Source organism: Protopterus annectens, chromosome 13.part0 (assembly GCF_019279795.1).
Source record: "Protopterus annectens isolate FY-2018-M chromosome 13.part0, PAN1.0, whole genome shotgun sequence".
Classification (NCBI taxonomy): Eukaryota; Metazoa; Chordata; order Ceratodontiformes; family Protopteridae; genus Protopterus; species Protopterus annectens.
The window spans coordinates 1,204,218,447-1,204,240,085 of NC_056747.1; the positions used below are offsets into that span (position 1 = coordinate 1,204,218,447).

A 21,639-nucleotide genomic window follows, 5' to 3' on the forward strand; every position below is an offset into this window, starting at 1 on the left:
TGCCAGCATCTCTTTTTGATTTATATGTAGATTCAGCTGGTCCTGTGTCCATAGGCCTTGTATACACTTGTCCACCATGTGAGCCCCCCAGCCTAGGTCTGAGGCGTCCGTGGTGATAGTCTGGCTTGGGTGAGGTTTGTGGAAGGGCAGACCTCTGTTCAACTGACAGGCCTGAGCCCACCACAGGAATTCTTGTTTCAGGCATGGAATTATAGGAATCTGGGCTTCTAGACTGTTCTTGTGTTGAGACCATACATTCCTTAGGTACCATTGCAACTTCCTCATATGTAGCCTGGCATGTGGAATCAATATTATGCAGGATGCCATGTATCCCAGGGCTTGCAGGACTTTCCTTGCTGTAAGCTGGTTCTGCGTTGTTAATGCCATGAAATAGAGTGGTAGTTGCTTTTGCTTTTCTGCTGTGAGAAATGCCATTTGATTTGATGTGTCCAGTTCTGCACCCAAGAATGTTATCCTTTGGGATGGTACCAGCCTTGACTTTTTTATGTTGACTGTGTATCCCAGGGCTTGCAGTAGTTGTTTAACCTTTTCCAAATCTTTTGTTAATTTGGTCTTGTTGTCCGCTTGTATCAGGCAGTCGTCCAGGTATGGATAAATTTGAATTCCCTGAAGCCTGCAATGAGCAATTACTGATGCCAGGCATTTCGTGAATACTCTGGGCGCAGTAGATAAGCCAAAGGGCAATGCTGAGAATTGATAATGCTCTGATCCTGCAAGAAATCTGAGGTATCTTCTGCAATCTGGTCGTATAGGGACGTGCAGGTATGCCTCCTTGAGATCTAGAGTCACCAGCCAAGACTCCTTGCCCAGCATGGGAAGAAGTTGCTGTAGGGTCAGCATTTTGAATTTTGGAACAATGAGATATGCGTTCAGAGCGGACAGGTCGAGAATAGGTCTCCATTGGTTTTCTTTCCTTGGTACCAGGAAAAGTCTGGAGTAAAATCCTTGTCCTTGTTCCATAGGCGGTACCTTTCTATAGCTCTCATCCTTAGTAGGTGGTTGACTTGTGCTAGAGCGTTTGTTTTTTGGTTTGGTGGTAGGTTTGGCATTCCTCTCTTTTTTGGTAGAGTGTGGAAGTGAAACCTGTAGCCTTTGTCTATTGTCTGTAAAATCCATTTGTCTCCTGTAATGTAATGCCAGTTTACGGAAAATAAGGCAAGCTTTCCGCCTAAGGGTGCTTGCAGTTGTTCCCTGGTAGGCGGTATCAGAGTCAAGTCATTGTGTCTGTCCTGTGGGGGTGGTCGTAGCTGAATCTGTGGCAGTACTTCTCTGGTTGTTAGGCTGCCACTGACGTCCCCTGTAGGCCCCTCTGGATTGACCTCTGCCTCTTGGGTGCCTATTTCTGCCTCTCTGTGCTCTGGAGGTGTCTGGAAAGGACCAATTATTCGAAGGCCAATTTCTACTAAACCTCGGAGGCTGGACCTGTAAGAAATCCTTGACTGTTTGGACAGATTTTGCTTTTTCTTCCACCTTCTTTAGCACTTGCTGTGCAGGTGAACCAAACAAACTTTGTTTCTCCATGGGAGCATCTAGAAGCTTTGACTTTACATGGTCTGGTAAGGATTGTTCTTTTAACCAGGCATGCCTTCTAATCACTGTTCCAGTCATAGCTGACCTAAAGGAAGCCTCCAGTGCATCATAGCCGCATTTTAAGGAATGATTACTGACCTGCTGAGTGTTATGTACCAAATCCTGAAGGGACTTACGGTCTATAGGTTCAGGAGAGGACAGTTTTTTATTTAGCCGGTCTAACAAAAATTCCTGATACTGAATCATGTGGAATTGACAGTTTAAGGCCCTAGCCGAAAGAGTAGCAGAAGTATAAACTTTTTTACCCCATCTCTCTAATGCTCTAGATTCTCTTGCAGAGGGGAGGGGGTTTTTGGCAGAGGTAGCTGCTACAGCTTTGGGGCCCTGTGAAATGGTTTCAGGATCTGCAATAGGAGCCTTATACAAGTGAAAGTGTGTGTCCGGGACCCTGTAATATCTGTCGGGCTTGGCAGGGGCCGGGGGAAGAGAGTCAGGGGCAGTACAGGCATCATTATAAGCATCATCAACAACTGTAAGTACTGGAGGAATGGCTAAAGGCCTATGCTGTGGTAAATGTAAAAAGGGCCTTAGCCTTTTCCTTGAATCTGAAAAATCCTGGCCCTGCCATTGAAAATGCTCTCTCATAGCATGTAAGGTTTCCCCAAAAGAAAATTCCTCGGGAGGAGAGGCAGAAGGAATGGAGTCTTCTGCATCAGAATCCTCATAAGGAGAATAAGGCCCTTCTGGTGGACCTGAGTTTTCTGAATCATCCGAGGAGTAGTCTGCAGAAACAGGATCCGGGGGCTCTGCTCTAGGCCTCTTCTCTGGAGGGGGTTGAGAGGCCCTGTCTGGGTGAGGTTGGGATCCCCCTGATCAAAGAAATGAGATCCTCAGCCAAGCTGAGCATTTGGGAACTGGAGGTAGGCCTGTGTGAGGGGGTTTTAGCAGGCAAGGCCTTAGAAGATTTAGCTGCTTTAGCCCTAGAAAAAGCCTTGATAGACATAGATGCAGGGGGCCTAGCAGCTCCACGTGCAGGGGTAGATATGTCTAAAGGAGTAGTATCTGATAAATCCTGGGAGCCTGCTACAGCAGGGGTAAGTTCAGTAGCAGATTCAGCCATGCTGTGTGAGGCCTCGGCTATCGGAGGCAAGCTTTCGGCCGAAGGAAGAACCGAGGACTCGGTTTCGGCGAAACCGAGACACTCGCGGTTGGCTTAACCGTGGTTTCGGCCGAAACCGCGGACCGTGAGTGTCGGTCCTTTTCCTTACGCTTTTTAGCTAATTGTGAAGTCGGGGTCTCCGGCGGCATTTTGTAAGCAAAAGCGGGCCCAAAAAACTCCTCTGCAAACTCCGACCGACGTCTAAGAGTCCGTCGGTTGAAGGAAGCACAGGCTAGACAAGCTGATACGTCGTGGTCTGGACCTAAGCAAGGAAGGTAGTAAGAGTGGAAATCCTTATGAGGTATTTGTTTCCCACAAGTTAAACAATTATTTACTTTTTCTGACATCGGCTGAGGCAAGAAAGAGTCCCCAACGGGGTACTTAGCTTTTTAGAAGTCTTCGGTAGTAGAAATCTCTGGATCTGACCGACCGGCACTTGCAAACAGCTTCTGCTTCGGGCACCGCGTGGCAAGAAAGACTGAGGAAAATGGCGTCGGCTGATGCCTTTATACCCAATTCACAGCAGCTATGACGTCGGGTGAAGTGCGACATCAGCCGAGGCCAGACCCAGACTTTGGAATCCGTCTGACCGAAGGGCTGCCTGAGGCAGGACAACCCATATGTTAGGACTGCAGATGCATCCTTGAAGGACATCCTCTGGTTATTACTGTCTGCACCCAAGAACATGAAGTTATTTCCTGCCAGGCAAAGTGGTCCAGAGAGAGAAGACCCCAGACTGCTTCCAGAGGCAAGCAATTGGGCCACTCCACAGGTGACTGCCCATACATGTCAAGCAGAGTGCCTCTTTCGTCCTCTTCAAAGGGAACCTTGATGATTGGATGGGAGATGGGAAATTCACCCAGGGATCACGTCAGTCACCCTGCTAGACAGGGGTCCAGGGAAGTAAATACTGTGGGAAGAAATAGCCAGGGAATTGTCATGGCTAGGCTTGTATAGGCCCTAGGGCCGATAGCCTAGTACCAACCTATGAGAGCTGATACAGCTGCCCAGAGAATTAATCCCTGGTTGTGTGGACCCCCTCCGGTTCTGAAGGGGCATCTTCTGTTTGTATTATCCCCCTCTGCCCTGAGGGGAAAATTCGCCACATGTGTTACGGAAAGGCCCTTGGGATTTTTTGTACCACATTTTCCCACTCTTCTGGTTCCTGGAATAGGGTCTCTGAGGAGTGGAAAAATGGACACACACGGCAGACAAGGTCTTACCATCCCTTCTCACACCTTGCTAAGGTATCCTTAACCTTAGGGCCAAAACAGAGATGTGGCCTCTATGGGGGCATTAAGGAAGGAAAACTTGAAAGGGTCCGTGAACACATATAGCCACATCCAGGCGTGGCATCTAGCCACAACACCAGCACCTGCTGCTTTCACTACCCTTTTGGTTGAGTGTGAAATCAACCTTTGGACGAATCTGAAATGAATTCCAGGGTAGCAAGCTGTGAGGTGACTTTGTCTTGCACCTCATCAGACACTGCTCCTGCCAGCATTTCTGAGAGTTTTTATGAGTAATTAAGTCTCTCTGAAGTCGTGTAAAAAGTGCCAAATAGTTCATAGACTAAATAGCAAAGGTTGCTGAAGAAAAGACCCACTTCCCAAGCCTGTCCATCACCCAAGACTCCCTGTTCGGGGGATGGACAGCAGTGCTCTCTTCAGCGAGCTCCTTCTTTGTGGCTGCCGCCACAACTATAGCATCCACTGGGAGGCCCTTGAACCAGTGGGGTTATCTGCAGGAGGTGACAGGATCTTATCTTGCCTATGGGGAACTGGTTCAATGGCATCAGGAGTTTTCCTTGCCTGCTGAACGATGAACTGCACAAGCTTATCTGCAGGGTGGGTCACCCAGGAGGTAAAGGGGCAGGCCTGGAAAGACTGCAAGAATACGTTCTCCTCGGAGGAAGGGGTGATGGACTTCCAATTGCCCAGCTGTTTAAGGATCTCCAAGATGTCTGCAAAGGAGACATCATCAGGGGGCAAATGTGGGGACCCTTCCCAGTCATCATAATCCGTATATTCGGTTAATGATCCCTCTGGGGAATCAATGTGCTTCCTCTTGCATGTTCTGTTGCAAGGAACATCCTTGAGGGGAGCATCAGAGGAGGAACCTGCAGAAGGTGAACCTTGTTGAAGGATGTCTTGAGGCTCCCGAGCCTGGTAGCATTGAGTTGTAGAAGTTGTGGCACAGAGGCAGGACGAGGGCATATCTCCGACGACAGTGGATCCAACTGGGAGCCTGCAGAGGCTAGTGCTCTCTCCTTCGCTTGGAAGGCAGGACCCCCCCCCCCCAAGGAGGGATGGTAGTCCAGAACTAAAAGAGACAAACTTGGAACCGGGGTCACACCCCACCCTGAAGGATCCGCCACCAAGGAGGTAGCCAGGGGAGGAGATAGGTCTGCCAAGGTGACCAGCATTGAGGTCATCGTAGGAAAGATAGGTGCCGTACACGGTGCCGACAGACCAGTCTCGGACCAGAGGAAGGCCTGACTCCAAAGTAGACTCAGGCCAAAGAGAAGTCTCCGGCACCAAGGTCAGATCTACCATCGTGCCGAAACAGCTGGAACCGGGGTTGCTGCTGGTGATGGGTCTTCCAAAACCTGCAAGGAGTTCGGATAAGGAAAATATTGTGGAGTCCTTGGAGCAGAACCCTTGTCTCCAAAAGGGAGAGAGGGTTTAACTGGTGTAGTAATGCCTCTGTCTGCTAACAGCTGGTCCACCAATCTCGCCACGTCCAATTCTGGCAGACTCTTGGAGGAAAGAGTGGATAACCCTGATGGTGACACAGGGCATTCCAGAAAGGGAGTGTACTGTTGGCTATAGAAGGGGTTCACTGAGGAAGACTATCTAGTCCTAGGAAGTGTATCACTACTCTGTGCCGAGGCTGAATGGCCAGTATGAAGTTCAGGTTGGGGGAAAGTGACCGGGTCTGGGATGACTACCGTTGGCACAGAAGGGTGAGTTGGTGCCAAAGTAGAAATTACAGAAGTTGTCGGAGCCATGGTCAGTGCATTCAAAATGATCTGTGCCGAAGAGGGAATTGGCAGCACCGATACAGTAGAATCTTTCGGAGCCAAAGTCAGAGCCGACGACTCTTTATGAGTTAACTTAGGCACCTTAGGTCTTGGTTCAGATATTTTGGCCTCATGAGGGGAAGAGGGTAAAGACTTGTTTCTCTTTTAGACTTTTTTTTGGGGAGGTGGTGAGGCCTCTGTCTCAGAGATTGCCTCTGCAAAGGGAGATTTCAGTAAGCCAGCAAGCATAAGTTTATTGTTATGCTCCGCGAGTGTGCGTGAGCTAAAATCCCTACAAATGTCACAAGGAGGTTTCTTAGAGGTGAGGCACCCCCAAACAATACACACATGCAACATGGCTGTCCACATTTGGCATTTTTCTGTCACATTTAACATTTCTTAAAGCCTGTAGTTCCTTTTTTCTCCAACATATTGAAGAATTCAACAACAATAACAAACCAAGAACATAACGAGGAATATATAAAACTTCAACTTTTTTTTTTTGGATAGAAAAAGGAAGTAAATACCAGCTATGTTAAAGGAAATACCCAGATGGGTAAATGAGAAAAGTACCAGCAATGGTACGAAGAATACCAAACTGATAAAAAGGGAAAAATTGGAAGGACACCAAGAAAAAGGGTTGAACAGGAAGAAAAAGGATGACTAGCGAAAAACTTTGGTAAGAAAATATATATATACATATATATATATATATATATATATATATATATATATATATATATATATATATATATATATATATATATATATATATATATATATATATATATATATATGTATATAGACAGTTCACAAAATATTAATCACTTAGCTGGGAGAGGGCCACTATGTGAAAGACTTAGCTCAAGAGTTTTCTGGCTGGCACGGGCTTGGAAAAACGGCCGAGTCAGAACCGAGGATCGGTTCTGAACCCACAAGTAATGAATGAATGGAGATCAACAATATCAGATTAAAAGACAAAAAAGCCAATCAGCTCCAAACCATGAAGAAATCCTGGGTAACAAATTAAAAAAAAAAAAAGCTGGAGGCAAGTCAATTAAGTCACAGGCCAAACTCCCCATAAAAGTCCATTAATAGATGGCACAATCACACCTACATCAGGAAATTGCTCACCTGTAGACTTTCTTACAAAATTCCCTCAACTGTCAAATGTACTTTCTGTAGGACAGTCACAGCCCTCAAAATCTCCTGAATCCCCTCAAGTCACATCTCCATTTTACTTCAAAACTTTTAAAACAAAAGATAAACTTAACAGCCAAATCCCTACTACTGCTTCCACATTTGGTTTACACCCCTTGTTTGTGTTTGCAAAGAACATTTTCTGCATCCCCAACACTCATTTATAACTCTTGCCTAAACCAAGATATCATGCCAGACCCATAGAAACAAGCAATCAACCTACTTCCAAAAGCTAAACCAGCTAATAGAAATTATTTCTTATCAGACTCCATTCTCCCCACACTAGGCAAAATACATGAAAGACTCATCTACTGTCAACTTAATGAATACCTATAATAATAAATATAGTGCCTTTAACACATCATATGGCTTCTGGTCAGGGAGAAATACCATGACTGGTCTTTACAGCCTCACAGATCCATCCATCCTCAATCCCTTCATTTTTCACATGGGGTTGGAGTGTCACTTCAACAGTAACAATCATCTACAGTTAAGGTTTACAGCACCGGGTGGCTAGCCCTTACACCCTCACAGATGACATTCTATAAATCATTGATAAAGACTAACAGGTACTCTTTTGTTTACCTGACTAAGACATTTGACTTAACAGATTACCCCATTCCTAAATCTAGAATCATTAATGCAAGCTGGTATTAGTAACCTAGTTTTCTCCTAGTTCACAGACTTCCCTACAAATAGAAACTTTACATTACAATTTAAGATAGGTTCTCAAGACATCTTGAGAAAGATCTCAAACAACTCTCCTGCTGCTTTTATTTTATTTTGTTCACATTTGTCTCTCAGGGTTGTGCACTGAGAACCCAGTTGATCACTTGCAAGCATAACCTGCAAACAAGCCCAGTCAATCCCCCCCCCCCCTAGTTCACAGACTTCCCTACAAATAGAAACTTTACATTACAATTTAAGATAGGTTCTCAAGACATCTTGAGAAAGATCTCAAACAACTCTCCTGCTGCTGTTATTTTATTTTGTTCACATTTGTCTCTCAGGGTTGTGCACTGAGAACTCAGTTGATCACTTGCAAGCATAACCTGCAAACAAGCCCAGTCAATCGGCCCCCCTCCCCAAAAAACACATTCAAAAAACGTTCAAAGCAAAGACTTCTGGAACTCAGCAGACGCTCCTTATTGGACTACCTGAATGGAATATAGTTTACAACAGCCAAACTCCCTTTTAACCTCTAAACAATTCAGCCTCTTAAGATTATGGTTGGATCAACAACTCCACTTACATCACTATAAAATCCAAAGATGAATTTCAACTATTTTGGGTTAAACAAAAAAATCTTTATCTTGCACTGTCAGGCAGGACAGTAATCATCAAAGCAATACTTCTTTCCCAGCTAGAATATGGCCTGTTTTAATGGTCACTGTGTGATTACAAAATCTGTCATCTCTAACTACTGCCAACAATATCTGCAGATGCCTCATCTCTGCCTAGTACGGGCCAAAGCTAAATAGCACCCAGTAAAAAAAAACTCCTAATCGGTCATATTTATAAAGCTCTGAACCTTGAAACCTTTCCTTTCCTGGATATTCAACTTGCACAACAAAATTCAAGATAGAATCTCATCTCTCTACCTTCTTCACTGCCTCCCCTTTTTAGACACCCAGACATTACTATACTAATCAGGCCACATCTTTTCAGTAATGGCTCCTTAGTCCTCAGAATCACTCCCCACAGAACTAAAACCATCTCTTACAATAAATTGAGATCCATTCTAAAATATACTTAGTAAAGCATGACTCTTGCAAATGCTTTTACCATCAAGACATTACCTTGTATATTCATTCAATTACTCCCTTCTGAGCTTTTCTTCCTGAAATCTATTTGTTTCATACAATCCATTTCTGCTGAAACTGGTTTTTGCTACATAAAATTTAGTGCTGCCTCACATGCCCCACAAACCCATACCATATGCATTTTAATACCTCTTTTTACATCCTCTCTCCACCTGTCTCTTCTTTTTTTCTTCTTCTATTCTTTCTTCCCTATTTGCTACTCAAATTTACTCATTACTACCAATTATAAATACTGCAAACTGCTGTACCATCTACATTAGTCACTGTAGAATTCTGTACTATATCTAAATACAACTATTTATAATTGGTTTGCATGCCAACTACACTTGCTGGATTTGTGCATCATAAACACTTATTCAAACATGACTGTACAGTTTATTCACTTGCCAGCCTTACTTGTGCTTTTGTATTCTCTTAGTTTCAAAGCTGTAACTCATTTTTTTCTTTTTTCATATTTTTCTTGGGCTGAACCTGAAAATGGTCCACGTGGATCAGTGCTCTATACTGGCTAACAAATGTAAATAAAACAAAACAAACAAAAATATAATCAAATAAAATACTCAGAAAAATAGGCAAAATTGATTTTTTTCTCACAAAACTGTTAAACATGAACTGAAAATAATCACAACACTTATAGGATCATATGGGGTACTAGGCTAATGGCCCTGGGGCCCTTACAAGCCTAGCTAAGACGTTATCCCCAAAAAAGAAACCTCAGTCAGCACTTGTTCCTGTCAATGAGGGACAAAGATAGAACCCTTGGGACAAATTTGTGGTTTCCCAACAACTCGTCAAGGTTGCTTTTGAAGAGGGTCAGCGACGTACTCTGTTTGACATATATGGGAAGTCTATTCCAGAGATGGGGCAGCCTCTGGGAGACAAACCTGTCTCTCCAGCAGGTTTTGCTGATGTCGCATATTAGATTTAGGCCTATCGAGTGGGTAATGTGCGAGGAGGTAGACTTACGGACATGGAGCATCTCTAGTAGGGCAGGGTACAATATTGCATTGTAGACGAGACACAGATCACCTCTGAGCAATCTGTAGACCAAGTAGAGTGACAGTGATTTAAGCCTGTCCACATAGGACAGGTGTTGGAGGCCATGTATTATCTTTGTGAGGTATTTCTGTGGCCTTTCCAGTTGGTGCAGGTGTTTGGAGAGGTATATATCAAACTGTGCATTATACTCAATTACAGGTCTAATAAGGGAGGAGTACAGAGAGGTAATAACCTCCTTTTTTCTCGATGCAATCCCTTTACTTATGAGATGAACCAAGTAAAAGGATTTTCTGACCACCGCCGCCACATGATGGTCGAATGTGAGATTGTTGTCAACCTGAGTACCAAGGTCTCTTACCACACGCTGTGTGCTTAGGGGGTTGCCGTTGATGTGGTAATCAGCACGGGCTGTGTTTTTGCTGAGTGGTATGATAATACATTTATCTGCATTTAACTTAAGGCCATGACTTTGGCACCAGTTAGTTGTAGCTGTGAGACCCTCTTGCACTATGTTATCCAAGAAAACAAATACATGCAAAATCAGTTTTTGTAAGTTATTTACTATGCGGATACCATTAAATCCAAATATGTAACACTATATATATTTTTCTGCAAACTGCAGTACTACAGACAATACTTCAAAATAACTTGTCTGCTGACTATGAAAGCATACTAAGTAACAAGGATGAAATATGTAACACAAACATGTTCAGAATGTTTACTGAATATTTTAACACTGACAAAGAAGCATGCATCATATGTTTGGAAAATTGTATGATAGGGACAGAGAACCATAACTATGTACTGACAAGAAGAAAATGATACACCATCTCTTGCCTGGATCATATGTAACCACATATCAACAGATTACTTAATATTTTTGCAGACCTGTGATGCGAGTCTTCTCATGGCTTCTTCATGGCGGCGGCGCATTTCAGGAGTCCCTGGGCAACTTCCAGTGCTAATGGTTTGATGCGATTGAGGTACCTGGCTGAGAGGTAGTTCACGGTTTCCTTCAACATCTAAACAAAAAAAAAACAGCACATTAAAGATGAAGTAAACCCTTCACTAAGAGGTAGTTTGCAAACATACTCCACATCTAACTTTCTAAAAGAAATAGCATATGTTAAAACCATACTGCACTCATTAAATGTAACACAACCCTGCAGTGTCTTGGACTTGGTTCTTACCCATGCAAGAATTGCTACCTTGAACATATCAAACTGTTGAAAAGAAGATAAGACCAGGAAGTGCAGAAGTTGTATGCCATTAAAAGAGATGAGCGGGAAATAAATCACATAGGCAATGACAAGAAAATTAGAAAAAAGACAAGATGGTGCAGTGGAAGCAAATGAAAGAGTTACATCAAAGAGACAGAAAAACAAGAGTTGTCTCCCATTGGGAGATTTAGATACAAAAACAAGAGAAAAAGCAGAAGCAGAGACAGACAAAAGAGAACTCTAAAGAGATGGGGGAAGGACAGTGCGTTGGATGGTTTAGGTGACTCAGAAGTGAACTGCTAGACAAACAAGGTTCTAACCAAGCTGGATAGAAACATTTATGCTGCTTAACAGAGTTGAAAAGGTGAAACACAAGACTACAGAAGCAATGAAAGCAACCACGAAAAGAAAAGCAATAAATATGTGGAAGGAATGGACACTGAAAGACAGGTGACACTGGACAGGCCAGGAAGGATATATTAAATTAAACAGATCCTTACCTTGTATATACTCTAGGGAGCACAACATCAAAACATTACAAACACTGGGAGGAACTACATTCAAGGGGAGCATTGAGCATTCCCTCCATGGTAACAGATATATTTTTCATAACTTCTTAATGATGGACAATAAACTTCAATAAATTATATGTTATGTACTTAGCATAACTTGGCATCTGTGTTGTCCTCTTTCATTCCTCTTCACGGTTGGGTCAGAGTCCCCAGCTATACAATTCCTGGGTGGCCTCAAAGAAGGATATGCCAGGGCGCTGCAAAACCAAAGGAACCCCTGCTCTTAGAAACAATGTCCAATTTGTAATGTGTAACAAACGTATGAGCTTTCAACCAGGAGGCTTCAGTACAAATATTGTCTATTGAAGTGCTGGAAGAAAAGGAAGGCGATATGGACACCTAGTCAAATGGCCCTTAGGAGGACGAGGAAAGTGTTGTCCATTTTTGGCATAAATGAAAGAAATGCAGTTTATCCATTTGGCAAGAGTAACTTTAGATACCACCTGACCTAGATGACTTGGCGAAAAGGACACAAATAGTTGATCTGATTTTTGACAAATGTTTTTTTTCTAAGATAAAAGCGTAACTGTCTATGAACATCAAACAAATGCAACATATGTTCCCCCTTGTTAGAAAAATTTGGAAAGAAAACCAGCAATTGAATGGACTGATTTGAGGTTAGATTCTATGGCTACCTTTGGGCATGGAAAGAGGTTTAGTACAAAGGAATACTCTATCTTTATGGAAAATTACATAAGAAGGGTTAGATGACAGCACCTGGAATTCCAAGACCCTTTTTGCTAAAGTAATGCCTATAAAGACTGTCTTCCAAAAAAGGAACTTCAAGTGACAATCACTAGCTGGTTCAAAAGGTTTCTGAGTTAGGCTTTGTAGGACAATAGTAAGACCCCATGGCAGAGAAGGTTCTTTAACTGGAGGTCTCAGGGGAAAGATTCCCTTCAAGAAGGCCTTACATAATTTGGAAGTATTGGAAGAGCCAAAATATTTCCCAGATGGAAGTTCAAAATGGCAGCTAACTGAAGTTTGATTGTAGAAAAACTGTCTCCCTCTCTGAAAAAAAGACGTAAGGAAGGAGAGAATGGCTGAGATCACAGCTAAAACAGGGTCAATGTTCTCTTTGGCAGTCCAGAAAACAAATCTCTGCCATTTACTCCTACAAACTTTTTTGGTAGACAGTTTCTGGGAAGCTTGTATAATACCTCAGACAGGGGAGGCAAGCTTGGACCTTTGTACAATTACTGGAAGTGGAGAAATTAAGTGGTCTGTTTGAGGGACAGCAGATTGGGATGAAAACCCTCTAACAGGTGAAGGAGGAGGTCCTGTCTGGGTTCCAGAATCTATGGAGGAAGCTTCAGGTGAGACCAGAGAAAGGGAAACCAAACCCGACGAGGCCAGTAGGGAGCAATGAGGATTACTGAGGTCTTCAGCTGTTTTGCTTTCTGTAAAAATGTTTGACTCAAGGGTAGAGTGGGGTAAGTCTAGAAGAGACCGGGGGGGGGCAATCATGAACCAGAGCGTGGCTCAGGGACTCCCCCAGAGGGGGGAATCAGAGCGAAGTAGCTGTTGCACTTATTGTTCTGGGTGGATGCAAACAGATCTTGGCAGGGTTAACTCCAATGGTTGAAGATCAGGTTCACTACTGATCGAAGGGCCACTCGTAAGGGGACAGGATGGACCTGCTAAGTTTGTCTGCAACAGGGTTGGACTTCCCGGTATGTGAGTCACAAGTAGAAAGTGGTCTGAAGATATCGCCCATTCCCAGACCTCATGGCCTCAAGGCACAAGGGGTACAAGTGGGTTCCTCCTTGTTTGTTGATGTACCAGACCACTGACAAGTTGTCTGTTTGGATAGCAATAGTTGCTAGAGGATGAACATTCAGAAAGGCTTGCAAGGTGAGAAGGACTACTTTCATCTCCAGAAAATGGATATGAAATCTGGTCTATATGTATAACCATGTGCATGTGCCTTGGACCATTTTTCCCTTGAAATCCCCCCCGCCCAAAATGGGAAGTGCCCATGGTCACTGTGGCTGAGGGTGGAGGAAGAAGGAATGGTCTGTCGATTGTCAGATCATTCCACAGGAGTCACCATTGGAGAAATTTTCTGCAAACCGAAGTCAACTTGACAGGAGCAGATGGAGGCTGGCAGAAAATAGACCATTGAGCAGCCAAGGTCCAGTGAAGCACTTGCATAAAAAAACCTTCCTAACAGGACTAACGGAATGGCAGCTGCGATAGATCCAAGAGCCTGAAGTATCAGTTTAATCGGTGGAGATTGCCGGTTTAAGATGGTTTTAACATGGTCTCTCAATGTCTGTACATGCTGAGCAGGTAGTGCTGCAATCTGATTGGATGTGTCCAAAGACATCCCAATGAATTCTAGACTCTGTACCGGACATAGATTCGACTTTGTCAGGTTTATGGTGATACCCAGATGATTGGCACGGTTGACAAAGTAATCCTTGGCCTGGATTAGTTGATGTCTGGTTGGGACACTGAAGAGCCAGTTGTCCAGATACAGAAACACCAGGAATCCTTGCAGTCTCAGGTGAGCTACAACTACCCCCATTCACCTGGGTAAACACCCTGGGGTTTGTGGTGAGTTCAAAGGGAAGAGCTCTGAATTGGTAGTGACTGGCTCCTAACCAAAAGAGAAGATGACTTTTGGAGTATCTGTCTATTTTGATGTGATAGTACGCGTCCTGTAAGTCCACCGAGCACATCCTATCATCTTTCTGCAACAGGGGTAAAATGGACTGAACTTAAACCATTCAGAACTTTGCCTTCTTTACAAACAAATTTAGTTTGCTTAGATCCAGAATGGGGTCTCAAGTCCCGGGTTTTCTTTGGCACTAAAAAGAAACGTGAAGTTCCGAATCTTTTTTGTTCGGTCGGGACCTCTTAGATGACTATTTTCTGCAGCAGTTTTTAAATTTATGATACTGTGTACGCCTTCTGACTGGGTGAAATATCAGGGAGTTTCTTTAACTTTTCTGGTTGAGGAAGGAAACTGGATGTAATGACCTCTGGATATAATCTTTACCACCCATTTGTTTTGTGTTAGATCAGTCCAGGTGGCTGGGTTCAGTGAAAAGCGATCCCCCCCCCCCCCACTGCCTCCACAGAACAGCAGTTGGGCAGCACTTCAGGAGCACTGATAGGATTTGGAGAAAGGTTCTCTGAAGCCTTGATTCTGTGGTCCCCCTCTGCTCCGGGGGCGGCGTCTCCCACCCAAACCTCCTCCTCTGCCTCTGGAGGAAGAATCCCCACGTTGATCCTGGGAAGATTCCTGAGATTTTCAGAACTAGGTTTTCTTGCCATTACGCTGGTTTGTAAAAAAAAAGGGGCTGACAATCTGATCCCAATGACAGACAAGGTCTTCCCTCCTTACTCACTACAGGTTAGTGTCTCTGACGGATGGCCAAAATAGAGAGGGACCATCAAATGGAGCATTCACAAAGGATGCCTTAAAGGGTTCTGTGAAATCACAAAGCCTCATCCAGGCATGCCTTCTAATAGCAATGCTTGAGCCAGCTTCCCGTGAGGCACCCTCTGTGGAACGGGCCATAAGCCTCATGGAAGAACTGGACAAGGACGACAGAGATGTCAGTCAGGAAAAACCTTTCTTGAAATCTTCTGCCGACAAGGCCTCTGCTAGAGAGTCTGACAGTTCCTTAACCAGATCCCTTCGCAAATGAGTAAAATGTGCCAAGCAGTTTAACCCTCTCAGAGAGAAAGTGGCTAAGGCATAAATGTGCTTAGCAAACCTGTCCATCGCTCTGGACTCCATGTTCGGAGGATGTACAATGGTGCTCTCATTAGCTAGCTCCTTCCTGGTAGCTGCTGCCACAACCATGGCATCAACTGGAATACCCTTTGCTCAGGAATGGTCTGTCCTTGGGGGGACGATGACAAGAACTTATCTGGTCATTTTGGAACCAGTTTGATCATGTCCTTCTCCTTCCAGGCCCAGCAGGACACCAAATCCACGAGCTTGTCTGCGGGTGGATCACTCAAGATTGTAGATGGTCCCCTTCCCATAAGTCTCCAAAAACACAGACTCTTCTGAGGAAGGAGGTTGGGCTGACTAACCACCTCTCTGCCTCAGGATTTCTAAAATGTCCCTAAAGGAGATGTCCTCTGGTAGAGACCGTGGGGATCCTTCCCCTGCATTAAAGTCCATGTCCTCAATGATGTACTCCAAGGGGTAGTCAATGTGTCTCCTCTTGCACGTCTTCTTACAAGTGATCTTCTCTGTAGGATGTTCAGGGGAGGTCTCAGAAAAAGTGAGGGATTCCTTCTAGGGGAAGAGTTTGAAGACTTGTCTGGACGGGTTGACTCTGGCCAAGCATAATAGGCTCAATTCTCTGATTCAAGGGGGGTTGACGGGGAGGGTCATAGCTCAAACAGACCAGATCCCTATGACTGGAGAATGTCCTTTCTACAACTTGGAATGCAGCTAGACCTGGAGAATCCCTCCCCAGTTTCACAGGAGCCAAGGCAACTGAAGAAGAAAGGGTAGGGATCTCTGATCCATGGATTCCAGGTAGAACCAAATGTAGACTGTCCATCACCGAAGTGCTGAGAGGAAGAGATCATGCCCCTCTCCCAGATCCGATGGGGACATCCCGGATCCACGACCTGCTGCAGTCTAACAACACTTGAGCAGAGGAAGGCAGGGTGGCAGTCGGAGTAGATGAAGGGAAGCTACTCAGATCCGGCCCTGGCTATCTTGGGTGGCTGCAATCCTGGGACTCCAATACCGAGGGATGGATCGGAGAAGGGGACTGCTCTGGAAAGGAAATGCTCACCAATCCCAGTGAGGATGGAGCAGACAAAACCGCAAACTGGATCTGAGTCTAGTGGATCTTCCTTATCATCCTGTCGATGTCGACCTCCAAAAGGCTCCTAGAAGACCTGGAATAGGCTACTGATGGTGTCTTACAGCATCTTACAGTTGCCTGTGGCAATCTGGAGGGAGATGCAGCCCTCATGCCTAACTCCAGGGTTCGACCCCTTGCTCTCAGATCCAAATTCTTAGGACCCGAAGTGGAAGTCGAAGCTTTGGGAGAACTGGATAAATGAATGACATTGCTCGGATCTGAGAAGTATTTTGGATCCACTGGCACCAAGGATGATCTCTGATCTGACCCTGTCAGATCCGAAGGTCTTGAAATTTTTGAGGTGGCTCTGGCGACACCCTTGAGGACTTGTGAAGGTGTTTCTTCGAGTCAGAGGACCCTGTCACACACTTGAAGGAGGTTTGAGCCCCTGGAGAGGTATCAGCAGAAGCAGATAAAAGACCCTTAAGAATAAATTTGTTCTTGTGGTCAGCAATAGCCCTGGGATTAAATCCCTCGCAAATGAAGCAAGCTGACCGCAAATGTTCAGGCCCAAGACAATAAATACATCTGTTGTGTGCATGCATCAGAATGAGGGATTTTGTGCCCGCATTCTCAGCACCTTTTAAATCCTGCTGTTTTATGAGACATCATTGGAAAGGAAAAAGAACACAACATGCGCCCACCAGGAAAAAAAAAAAACACTAAGGGTACCTTGAACAACAAACACACACACTCAAGGAAGTAAAGCACTGACCTAAATACCTAAATATAAATATAAATGTCTAACTGTCCAAATATCTAAAGTTATTTTTTTTTAAACAAATACAGATAGAGATAGAGAGAGAGAGAGAGAGAGACACACAGACAAAGAAAGCACGGGCAAAGCCCAACAGCAAAACAAGGAGTGATAGGGGTAGGAAGGGAAAGAACTTCTAACCTCACAAGTATGGTGGTGTTTAAATAGCACAGCAAAGAGATGTAAAACTGCAAATAAAAAAAAATGTTGGACTAACATACGAATGATGCTGGTTTAGCAGAACATTGAACAACAGTGGGGGGAGGGTTCTAAAGAATGGGAATGCTAAAATATAAAAAGACTGTACCATTTGTACTGGGTTAGCATCTAATCTAACAGCCTGAGCAACACTGTATGGGAACAAAAGTCTTAAAAGGCCAATGTCCAGAACATAGCCATACACATGTGTGAGCCAAAAGGCATGGATCCCAGAGGCCAGGGATGAAGAAGAGGGGTCTGAGCATAAGAAGCTGCCAAAGAACTGGTCAGTTTGGAGGGTAGGCCCATAGAAACAGTTTTACCAGATAGTAACAATGAGAATACAGTTCATTGCACCGAATACTGGGAGTTCATTAAATCCTACCAAAGGATGTTGAATACAGGAAAAGATACATAGGATAGGAGGAGACAAGGTCATTACAAGAAACAAAAGTGAAAATCAGAGATGTGTTATGACTTCTGAAAGGGAGAAATGAACAACAAGGCTGGGGACGGAAAAAAGGGGAATAGTAAGTTTATTGTGTAGAGAACTTCAAACAACCACAGAGAAACTGAAAAAAGCAGGATAGGTAGATGAATAATCTGGCAGGGAAGGGTGGAAGGTGTACACTGGACAACAGGAAACATATATGCAACAAACAGGATTCTACAATAACTTTTTGTACTAACTAAGCACAGACCAGAAAAGAAGGAATACAGGTAATACGAAAGGACAATACCACCACAGAAACAGAAAAAGACAGGCTATACAAAATGGAGGAAATTTTAACGAAAAGAAGAGGCAAGAACTAGCCCAATTAATGAAAGTGAGAAGAGTGGCTGAACATATGGAGGGAAGGTATCCAAACAACAGGGAATAGAGTTTTACAAGAAACATTTTGGTACAGGCAATTAGGTAAGACAGGTTCTTAGGGAAGGAAAAGGAAATAATGGAAGAGATCCAAACAGAGGAGAGACGCATCATATCATGCAGCAGTGAGACTTAAAGTAAGTGTACAGGAACAGAAAACAATGAGAAGTGGTTGAGATGAACTAGATATAAATTGAAGAAGACAGAGAAAAATGCATAATAAATGAATCAGTACAAGACAGTGTGAAAGACAGGGACAAACCTGAAGAGGGCTGGGTGGGATTAATCAAAGTCACAATGTCAGTAAAAAATGTTGAGTACAGAAGAAAAGAGAATGACAGCATGAAGGTGAAAAAAGCTGGAAGAAATTAAAGTAGAAGGGAAGTACTACAGCTCACAGAATAAGCAATAAAAATTGGATTACACAATAAAATTATTATGGAACATAAACTTTAACAGTTGTAAGGGCTACTGTTGAATAGTCTGGAAGGCGCAAGGGAAACAGACAAGAAAAAAACAGGCAGGCAGTGACTTAATGGGTAAGGGGAGGAGATGGAGAATATTTAGAGGAGGACAAGCTAAACATGGAAATATTTAAGGAATACTAAAGGTAGACTTGCAAACAATATGAAGGGGCAGAATTCTCAAAATGGAACCGAGGAATTCAGAATGGAGCTGAGGAAAGAATGCAGAGGAATACATACTGCAGAATGAATAAAAAGACAAGCTGAATGCAGAAGTGACAAAGGACCATCTGCAAGATGAAGGAAAGGAAAGCTAGAGGGTCATATGTTGTTCCCTTGTAGTTCTACAAATGGGGAGGGGAAGAAATATGGAACATCCTAAAGGAGGAATACACAACTCAGGCAAAATATGTAAAAGTATGAGGAAGGCCATTACAACCATAGGTTCATAGTTAAGTACTAGGCTAGCTGCCCTTCTAGTCCATTTTAAGCATAACCAATTTCCCTTCCAGAGATGAGAATCAGATCTTGTACTTTGTGTCTGTCAGGTAAACACCTTAACCATTATGCCATCCCCCCAAGCCAACCTTGATGCCTAGACTGGGAGGTAACAGAGATCAAATGGGGAATTATAGGTCTAACTCTTTGATTAATCTACACGTCAAGATTTTGACAAAGGTAGTGGCAGGAAGACTGGATGAATGATTGTCAAAAATAAAACAAGCAGGCCAAAATAACTTCTTGAAGACAATAAAGCCAGAAAAAAAATTGTAGGAGCTGCTAAAATTTACGCATACAGAAGAAAAGAAGTTCCCACAAACAACTGACTAAGCCACTACCTGCACTATCATCATCAATCACTGATAGGTTTTTGCTCACTTCTGCTGGGGCTCCAACTCGCTCCGTTCGCCCTGTGTGCTCACTCTGCTCTCCTACCCTGCCCCCATTTCCAGCCCCCACTACCTGTACATTTATTTCAGCCACAGCCCCGCCCACATCTCCCACCACCAACCAATTAACGTTCACCACATCAACCACACACAATTAACTTTCATATTCTCCACCCACCAAAATACAATGCCTCCTTCCCTATACTATCTCCTACACCTAACAACCCTTCTTACCTCCCCTCATTTATCTTACACAACTACGTAACCCCAACCACACCTCACCTTCACACTCCACATACACTGTTCAAACTACCTGCACACCACCTTTCACCACCATAACACACAAACTCTTCACTTTTAACCCAACCCTGCTATTTAAATACAAAATTCTACTCATCGCACCAACTCACTAAATACTCTTCAACCTCATTCCAACAAATCCTTCCCACACCATTCACACTAAACTACCTTACACTTATCCTCCATCAAATTTCCTTGACACTCTCCAGCGACATTCACCCCAACCCGGGGCCCACTACCTCAACTCTAACCACCAACTCCCCTCACACACACCCTCAAATCTATTCACCTCGCCACATTCAATGCCCAACACCTTAGAAATAAAATCCTTAACCTCCATGCCTGGCTTTCCCACAACCATCCCGACATAATTGCCATCCCAGAGACCTGGCTTAAACCCTGCATAAAGGACAATGAAATTCTTCCACCAGGCTACCAAATGATTTGCAATGACAGACTTAACAAGAAAGCTGGAGGTGTATCTATTACCTACTCTTCCTCCTATACCATCACCCCATACACCAATCATATCCCAAACTTTGACAACGTTGAAATTACTTCAGCTCTACTAAAACTTAATCACACGTCCATATGCATAGCCACCCTATATATACCCCTAGGCAATAATATCCCAGTACTAGAAGATATCCTCTCCTGGTTTTCCTATAACATTAAAATGAAACATATATCCTACGTGACACAAACAAATTGGGCCAGAATAAATTCACAAGCCTCTTCTCAGTCAACCTCCCTAATTTCACCCAGGTAATAAACTCCCCTACCAGGCCAAACAAAGATGACACCTCTGGCACCATCATTGACTGGATTCTTACATCCCATCCCAACCTTATCTCAAACTCAGGAATCCTTCCAGACCCTCTCTGCGACCACCTGCCTGCTTTTGCTGACCGTCAAGCCCCACTCCTCTCTAACAGCAGCATCACTACATACACACTCGTGACCTCTCCCATTTCAATGCTGAAACTTTTTCCAAATGTCTAAAAGTTACTGACTGGACCCCCTAAAGAACCCTGCCCCTCGACAATGCCATTACCTACTTCAATGATACATTCTTAAACCTACTCAACAACCATACTCCTCTACGAACCCGAGTCAAAGCCAAAGCCTCACCCTGGTTATCAAAAGAAACCAAACTTACCATGCTGCAAAGAGAAAAAATTTGGAAACAATACCAAAAAGCAAACATAACTACTTACTTGAACTCAAACAACTCCGAAATGCCATAAAAAACTAATATGCTGCAAAGAGATAAAATTTGGAAACAATACCAAAAAGCAAACAACATAACTACTTACTTGAATTCAAACTACTCCGAAATGCCATAAAAAACTAATAATCAGAGATCATAAAGTATACTACTCCAAACTTCAATCCAAATACTCAACCAATCTCAATAAATTCTGGGACACAATCGCCTCCCTCCTGGTAACAAAGAGAACCCCTGTCCTAACCCCAGCCTTATTGATCTTGATGCTGCCATCCAATTTAACTCCTTTGCAGACTGCATAGCTAAATTGTCCTCCTCTTTCCCCACCCCATTCAACCCAACCCCTCCAGCCCACCAACCACACCGACCACTTACATCCCTCCTCTCTCTTCAACCTAAAACCCATCCCCACAAGTACTATAAAAAACTACTCTAACTTAAACCTAGCCAGAACACACCTGATAATCTCCTATCAACCTTCCTAAAAATATCTGCTGACAGTATTGCCTTTCCCATTTCCATATTAATCAACAGATCCATC

The 21,639-nt window shown here is 43.7% G+C and overlaps 1 protein-coding gene across 1 annotated transcript in view; it reads right to left on the minus strand.

Moving 5' to 3' along the window:
• TANC2 (tetratricopeptide repeat, ankyrin repeat and coiled-coil containing 2) overlaps positions 1 to 21,639 on the minus strand; it is a 2,676,984-nt gene that overhangs the window by 983,269 nt on the left and 1,672,076 nt on the right. The window contains exon 9 of the mRNA XM_044055212.1: positions 10,643 to 10,776. Within this exon, the coding sequence (XP_043911147.1) occupies positions 10,643 to 10,776 (134 nt within the window). The remainder of the gene's footprint in view (positions 1 to 10,642; positions 10,777 to 21,639) is intronic.